Raw genomic sequence first — 8663 nt, forward strand, 5'->3', positions numbered from 1 at the left:
TATTTAGTTGTACATTTGTAATATGGAGAACAAATAAAACTAATTCAAAATAATACATTCTGTCAAACATAAAAAAAATAAATAAAAATATTCTTGTTTTTATTTTTATTTTTATACATATTTGGTGATTTTAAATGGCTAAAAGTCCTCTGTCTTAAATTCACCACTAGTAAACTATTATTTTCACTGGTTAATACTATGTAGAGCATAAATTAAGAATGTGCAAAATTTAGGAGGTTATCTTTTAGGACAATAGGGTTATACATTGGCAATTAAAACACTTATTATTCATGCGATCTAGATTCTAGAACAATCAACAATGTATTTAATACATTCCGGGTGCAGTCCATTTTTATTTTTTTTGAAAAAAATATTTTTTATTGCAATTATAAATTATGAATTATGATAGTTTTTTCTTGCAGAATTAGATCTATATATCATACAACAATACAGTAGACAGAGTTTTATTAGTCACAGTGTTAACTATAACTAAAAGTTCACATATAGAAGATTACCAGTATTACTTTTTTACTGTAGTTTATTTTATTTTGTACAAAATTACCATGTTTACATAGAGTATATAGAAAAGATTAATTAAGATTACTTGTAGGCTTATAGAATAAGGCAGTATTTATGTTTACTTAGACTCAAATACAATAAAAAAAATAATATTACAAAAAACAGCATAATTTGATACCAAGTAATATCATTATATATCGCTCAATTTTAATTTACCTTCATTTATTGTTAAAAATGATATATCAGCTAAAGTTTGTTCACATATGGCTTCACCAGCCCTTTCCCATACCTGAAAACATTTTTGTTCTTATTTAATATATTGTTATTTTTTAGTAATTTAAAATTATTAATATTATATTGTCTACATACTCCTTTATATTTGAAATTATCTGTTTGCGGTGGTGGGTATTTGAAATTGGGTCCAAAGTTTAATGATAAGGTACAATTTTTGTACAAAGATACTGTTGGAAAATATTTTCCATCATATAAGTCGACAGCACTTTCATTAAAACATTCTCCATTTTTATAATATATTATTTTACTCCCAACTAGTGGTTTCAAGCATTTAAGTGCATCACGACTACTATCTTGAGACTGTTCTTCATAATATAAATGGCTTTTGAATTTTATCAATATCTAAAAAAGCAAATAAAACACTATATTTTAGTATTACTTGGGAGGCATTATTAAAGTTAGTAAATATTTCAAATAAAATTAAATACCAAATCTTTATGAGTTGGTGGAAGAGATACCGTATTGTTAGGTAGACATATCATTATGCCTAATGTATCGCCTTCACCAAAACTGTTACTATAATGTTTTCCACGACTCTCATGGAACACTGTACCTTTTCTTTAAAAATTAATTAAAAATATTTTACAAACATTTTATTTTTGATTTACTTTAGTTTTTTTAATGTTTATTACCTAGATCTCCATGAATAACCAAATTTATCATATCCTAATGGTGCTTGTATATTTGCAAATTCTTGGCTCCATCCAATACGACAAGCTGAATTATCAGGCATTTCTTCAACTGTTGTCTCCCAATACCAATTTCCACTCGCAACACCTTGAAATTAGTTATGTAAATATTTTTTATAAAAAAAATAATATATAATCATTACTCACTGTGTGTAGCTCGTACCATACAATATCCTTTCTCTCCAGTTACTGATAATCTGTCTTCAGAAATATGTAGCTGTGGTGCACGATCATGTAGTGCCAATAATACTTGGTTCGGACAAAGGGGTCTATATAACCATCCCGGAATCAACTTTCCAGCAGACTCATTAGACTCATCAAATTCTTGTCTAAATGGAGCATGAGGATCTGGTTCAGCTAATATATATTTATAACCATCTTTGTTGAATGGATGTTCAAGTGGGTATCCATGAGCAGGCAATTTAACATTTGATTGATCACCAGCACTTCTACCCTTTTTACCACTACCTATCCCGCTAGTTCCATCACCAAGTGTTTTTCTTTTAGCACCACGTCCTTTGAGACCAGTTGTGACGGCTAGAGTATAAAAATAATAATATATCAAAACACAATAAAAACTATTGATAAATAATATAAAACTAATTTCTTATGTTATTGAGGAAAAAATTAAACAAAAAGCATGTACACTTCTACTATGTACAATTCAAGAGACAAGAGTCTAGTAAAAGTATATTATTAACCGTCTGTAATATAAAAACAATAAGGAAAAATTGGAAAAATATCTTTAGTTACTAGCTTTTGCTACATTAGATATTTTTTATGTACAAATACCTAAAGAAACTGTATGATTGAGTATACACAATGAGTTTTGTGATAGAAAAAAGAGCTAAATTGATTTTAGGATTTAGATGAAAAAGATATTTTCTGTCTATTATTAATACTTAAAAAAATAATTTATAAATTATCATATTAGTAAACTAATTTTGTTCAATGATATTGAATAACAGATTCTAGAATAAAGAGTAAATTTAATTAGTGCAGATTTGAAGACCAATTTATATAAAGCTCTTTTAGAAGAGTAATTATTGAATTTTCATTAACAAATCTAATGAATTTACATGCTTAACTTATTGCAGTACCTTTATATCTTTAACAGTAATGGAAAATAAATTAGTATATAAAAGAACTTTAAAGATATAATTTTCATTTTCAAAATATAAATAAATATTTTAAATTAGGAGTTTTTGTACACACATAAAATATTTATAACAAATAAGAATTAAATTAAATTATCTATATTTTTTGTATATAAATTATAGATTCAATTGTAACTTACTAGGTTGAATTCCAGTTTCTGTAACTTTAAGATGACCTCCTTTAATCATCGCTTCATAATTTGGTTTTATTTGCGAAATGTCAAATAATAGCTTATAAGATTGGGAACCATTTTCACCATTTACTACACCGAATAAAACGTCTGTTTCCTTTACTAATGATCTCGTAATCTAAAAGTATAAGAATACATAGTTATAATATAAATTATTTATAAGTTTATAAGATATAAAATATACATAAAAATACATTTTTTTGTTCTATTATTATTTAGTTTGAAATATTAATTACATACTGTTGAATGCCACGATTGTGTAACTCTTCTTGCAGTTGTAGTCATACTCTCCCAGTGTGATTCAATAAAAGGAATAATATCTTTATCCCTCGAGAAATAAATTTGAGGGTTTCCATTTTTAATAGTTTCCTGCATTAAATTTCCAATTGCAGTCACACACATTTGTGGGAACACTAAAATGTTTGAAATTAATTTAATAAAGATGATTTTAATAAATATTTATATAAAGTATAAATCAAACTTACTCGCTGGATTTTTTTTGAAACTTTCTAGACCAGTAGGTGAACAGTTTTTACAGACAAATATATAATTCACCATAAACGGAACCAATTTACCCAGTTGATAACCAATACATGATTCATGATACCAACGATTACAGTTGGCACATAACAGTTCAATAATATTGTAATTCCTGTCTTTATTGCTAAAATAATACAATAATATTTTTAATAATTGTACATCATATTATATCATGTTTAATAAATTGATTTATATGATGACTAAATGCATTAAGTTTTAAATATTCAATTTTCTATATATTGTAATATTTATATTAATATATATATATATATATATTTGTTACAAAAAAAAATTGTTTCCATATTATAGCTTGAATTTATAAATTTCTTGTTAGATTAATTTGCATTCACAAATCAATAAACTTACCAATAACAGTTGATGGTTTGATTACTATTTTCTGGAATTTTATTTGTAATTGGTGTAGACTTAGTGGAATTATCTCTGAAATTTTCTTTGGGCACATCATTACCGTTTGTCGAGACCATTTCAGTTTTAATCGATTCAGTAGGAGTTTTCAAATCAATATTATCATCCATTTTAATCACAGTCTATATGTTTACCTGTAAAAATTAAAATGAATACATATTATTACTATTGTTAACTAAATATATAAACTAGGTATCAAAACTGCAAGTAAAACAAGTTTATTAATTATAATAATCAGATTAGGTAAATATAATTTTGAGAATTTGAATTCTCTAGAAGTCTAAACTTTATTATTTTAGACTATCTAAAAAAAGTAATCATAACATGCATGCCAATTTAACTATTTATAAAGAATTCAATAATTTAACTATTCAATTATACTAAAATAAAAAAAAAACAATTAAAAAAATAATTGCATTTATTTCAGTACAAGCAATCACTATATATATAGTCTAGGTTCTTGTGTGAAGACTGAAAAGTACTTCTTGGTGGAAGTTGATTTTTGTCCGGCCTAGTCAGAAGATGGTCAACTGCTATTTGTATGTATTGTAATAAATAAAAACTAATAAGCATCCACCTCCAGTTGCTGAGAAATACTCTTCATTTAAATGACGATAAGTAGAAAAACATAAAAATTTAAGTAATAAGTTAAATAATAATAATAGTATATGTGTATACTTGAAAATATTTTAAGTATTTATTTAATTTAAACAATTCAGGAAATGTATGTGGGAATTAGCATAGAACAGAAGTTCTAGGAAGATTGTCCACTTAAGTGTATCAGTTATTTGATTTATTTTTTTCAAAGTTTTGATTAAGTCTTGAAGTTATATTATGGAACGATAATGTATCTAAAATATTGTAATTTGTATTTAATTATTTTATTTCAGTTACTTACTAAAGGTATATCACTTGGAATATCAACAATAGTAAGTTGTACATCAACCAATCGATTATCAATACATACAAACGATTTGATTGTGTAATGTTAAAATTTAATATCAAATTAAAGATTCAATAATGCAATGTTAAAAGAAGCAAAACTCGAGTTTAAAATTCAGTGTTTAAATTAAACGATTTAAAAAAAATAAAAAATAGAAAAACATACTAATAATAAAATTAATGTAGTTCAAGTTTTCAAGAAAATACTTAATATTTTCAAACTTGAAACTTCTCACTTTCTCGGTCCGATACCGCTTGGCGCCTAACGGTGGTGCGAGGGACGACCACAAAAAAAAAAAACCGTAAACAGTAAACAGTCCCGCGTTGAATATACTTGAAGTTGAAGTACTTCTCACAGTGTACGGATTATTAGATAGTGAGTGGCGATAGATACCGTTCGGGAAACGGTCGACTAAATCTTCACGACACTTTGCCACACGGCACACGGGCCACACGATATGCGGCGTTACAACCTGTGGAAATAGTATCGAAGTGACGTAATGACGTCTGACGCTTGAAAGTTGAAAAATCACTATGTGAATACAATTTTATCCACATCACGTCATGCCGTCACGGTAAGGCGTTAAAACTTAAAAGTCACATAATAAAAGTTGTTGTTAAAATCTTCTTCTCGTTAAATAAAACAGTTTATTTATATTCAATATTCTGACGTGTATAAATTTAATAAAAATAATAACATTAGGCTCTTGTATTTAAAATTGTACATTGTCGTTTGGTACAATATGACGTCCATGTAGTCGGAAATTCAAGCAACGACGACGACGTGGTGATTGCAGACGATAATAAAATATATTTGATAAGACTCGATATATCGAGAATAAATTATTAAATATCAATAATTGTCATTTGATGGGTAATTTACAGTAATACAATTAATATAATTATTATTTCTACAATTTATAAGTGTCAAGTTGTTATTAATATTTTGATTCGTGTTCTGTGTACATTCCAGGAGATTATTTTTGAAAATTGTATAGTTACCTAACATCGGATCATACTAAAAATGACTGGTAACTAATAAAATATATTTTTATTATTATAATATTATACATGTTTTTTGATTATCTAGTTCTCATATAATTAATTGATTTCTATTTTTATTTTTAGATTTAGTAAAACAGGCCGAGTCTTATGAGGCAAACGAATTGTTTGACATTAAAAACTCATACTACATTGGGAACTATCAGCAATGCATTAACGATGCTCAGAAAGAACCGGTATTTTATTTTCCAATCGTCTAATATCATAATTTTTATAATTTATTCTTCGATTGTAATTTATTTATATAATTACTTAAGGAGTACACAATTGATGTTTATAGTTTAAGATATTTTCTATTGCTAATAACTTTTTATTTTTTTCTTCATTTATAGCCAAACTATGGAAATTTACGTCTACAACGAGACATATTTATGTACCGTGCTTACTTGGCTCAAAAAAAATATAGTATTGTTCTAGCAGAAATAAAAGCTAATTCACCTCCAGAATTAAAACCTTTTAAACTGTTAGCAGAATACTTGCAAAATCCTGGTAATAGGTAAGACTCTTTTAATAAAAATTGAGTTAAAAACTCTAGTAGAGATATTTAATTGTAATAAATTTCATCAATATTATTATAAGTTTATTATTTAGTTTTTTTAAGTCATAAATTAAAAATATTTCTATTAATTTATGAAAGATTTTTCTAAACTTTGCTAAACTAAAATCAATTTTTTAATGAAGTTGTTAGTTAGAATATTGGTTTTAACACATTTTAAATTAGTTTTTTTTTCTATTTCATGAAGTTATTGAACATTTTTTTTTATTGGATATTTACTGAATCTTATTAAATAGAAATCATAATAATTTATAGGACACCATTGTTATGTAAGATCTATGGAAAAATACTTTTCATTTTTGAAATGTTAAATATTTTTAGTAAACATTATTTAAAAATAAAACTTAAAAAAATATCTATACTTAATGGGCTGAACAGTGAACATCATAGATTATTATTAATTTAAAAGTTATATCATTTGAATACTAATTCTGAATAAAGTTCAGTTTGTAAAAAGAAAAAAAGTTTTTAAATATTTGGTCACTTTTAAGAAGATTTAATATTTATAGAATAATGCAATATGTGTGTTAGAGTAGTCTTGTGTTAATATCAGGTTTTAGTAACTTAACTTAAAATCTGAGCTAAAAAATTGTATTCAAAACAGTTAAGTTTAGTTTAGTTTATGATTTATTATTTTTTTTAAATATATTTTTAGGAGTTCTATTTTGAAAACTTTGGAACAAGAATTGGAAAACATGTATGAAATTAATCATTCTCTTGTTATTGTTGCTACCACAATTTATAATCATGAACATAATTATGAATCAGCTCTAAGAGTCCTTAAAAATGATGACACTCTCGAAGGGTATGTATTTAGATATATAATAAGATAACATTTTAATTACTTATAGATAAATATGTATATATTTATTTTAGTCTGACATTGTCTCTGATTATATATTTGAGAATGAATCGAGTAGATTTAGCATCTAAAGAATTAAAAAAATTACAAGAAAAGGATGAAGATGCTACATTAACACAAATGGCACAAGCTTGGTTAAACTTGGCAATAGTAAGAATACAAAAGACTAAAAAGCAATGTTAATTCTAATATATAAATGACAGTCATTGATCTAAAACAAAAAATTTTAGATACAATAAAGTATAAATTAAATATTTAAATTGGTAGTTAATGCTAATAATTTACCTTATTAGAGATAATACAATATATTCTAGTTATAATAAATAATGTATTGGTGTATAGGGCGGATCCAAACTGCAAGAAGCTTATTTCATATTTCAAGAACTAACAGACAAATATGGAATTACTGCTTTGTTGTTGAATAGTCAGTCAGTGTGTTATATTGGCGAATGTGAATATAAAAAAGCTGAGATCACACTATTAGATGCTTTGGAAAAAGATAGTAATGATATTGATTCCCTAGTCAATTCTTTGTTCATTTCTGTTCATTCAAAAGTCTCAGCTGATGTAAGTTACTGTTATAGACTTATATTTACTATTTAGTAAGTTTTCTTTCTCCTTTGTTACAGGTTGCTAAGAGACAGTTAAATATGCTACGAGATGCTTATCCAAATTCAGACTTCATTGAAAATTACAATAAAAAAGAAGCTGAATTTGATGCATTGTCACAATCATACCAACAATAATATTTATTTGATAAAAAGTTATTATCTTAACACTTTATAATGTAAAATATATTATATTATTTTTATTTACTTCAAATTTTATATATTGAGGGAGTATTAAATTCAAATAATAGGTTAATTCAATTCAATAAATTTAATTTTTTTTTTTATGGTATTTAGTTTTTTATTTTCAAGTGAAAAATAAGTTCATATCCATAGATCAGGTGTGAATTATGTATTTGTTACTTAATTTTCTTACTTAGTATATATTTGTATTTTATCATTATCATGTTGTAGTTCCACCATAGGTTGATATAGGTAAAGCTATTTTTGATTTTACAGAATGTATACAAATTAGCAATGTGAAAGCAGTTCGGCCCTCATGTAGTAATTTACAAGGAAGAAAAAAGGTCATTGGTAAATGGGTTTATTATATTAACATTTTTTTTTTCAATACAATTCAATTGTACTCTGTATGAGGTTAAGTGTCTTGTATAAATTATTAATATCAAAATCTTTTTGTATTCCCCTGTTTAGTTTAATCTACCACTGATACACTATATTCAGAGATAGACAACATTTATCCATGTAACATGTAGTTAAATTTTTTTAGAAAACATTTGAACTGAAAAAAAAATTTGTTTTGAGAAGACTTTTTATAGTTACTTGTATACTTCTATAGATTTGTTTTATTTATATT

At 25.4% G+C, this 8663-nt stretch overlaps 2 protein-coding genes across 4 annotated transcripts; one reads left to right on the forward strand and one right to left on the reverse strand.

Moving 5' to 3' along the window:
• Positions 1-520: 520 nt before the first annotated feature.
• Positions 521-5094, reverse strand: LOC132932125 (set1/Ash2 histone methyltransferase complex subunit ASH2). 3 transcript variants are annotated; one of them, XM_060998351.1, is made up of 10 exons: positions 4925-5094; positions 3757-3950; positions 3336-3514; positions 3091-3263; positions 2800-2968; positions 1650-2039; positions 1446-1590; positions 1242-1371; positions 889-1155; positions 521-808 (listed from the first exon to the last, which is right to left on the reverse strand). In XM_060998351.1, the coding sequence occupies exons 2-10, from the start codon at positions 3924-3926 to the stop codon at positions 710-712; spliced, it is 1722 nt and encodes a 573-aa protein (XP_060854334.1). In that variant the 5' UTR covers positions 3927-3950; positions 4925-5094; the 3' UTR covers positions 521-709. The 3 variants fall into 3 exon arrangements, with proteins under 3 accessions (XP_060854334.1, XP_060854333.1, XP_060854335.1); XM_060998350.1 differs by having other exon boundaries at positions 4715-5094; XM_060998352.1 differs by having other exon boundaries at positions 4995-5083.
• Positions 5095-5498: 404 nt separating this feature from the next.
• LOC132932126 (coatomer subunit epsilon) lies at positions 5499-8133 on the forward strand. Its single transcript, XM_060998353.1, has 8 exons — positions 5499-5632; positions 5732-5789; positions 5887-5996; positions 6153-6316; positions 7032-7181; positions 7253-7388; positions 7581-7805; positions 7868-8133. The coding sequence occupies exons 2-8, from the start codon at positions 5783-5785 to the stop codon at positions 7982-7984; spliced, it is 909 nt and encodes a 302-aa protein (XP_060854336.1). The 5' UTR covers positions 5499-5632; positions 5732-5782; the 3' UTR covers positions 7985-8133.
• Positions 8134-8663: the final 530 nt, after the last annotated feature.

This window comes from Rhopalosiphum padi, chromosome 1, assembly GCF_020882245.1.
Source record: "Rhopalosiphum padi isolate XX-2018 chromosome 1, ASM2088224v1, whole genome shotgun sequence".
NCBI lineage: Eukaryota > Metazoa > Arthropoda > Insecta > Hemiptera > Aphididae > Rhopalosiphum > Rhopalosiphum padi.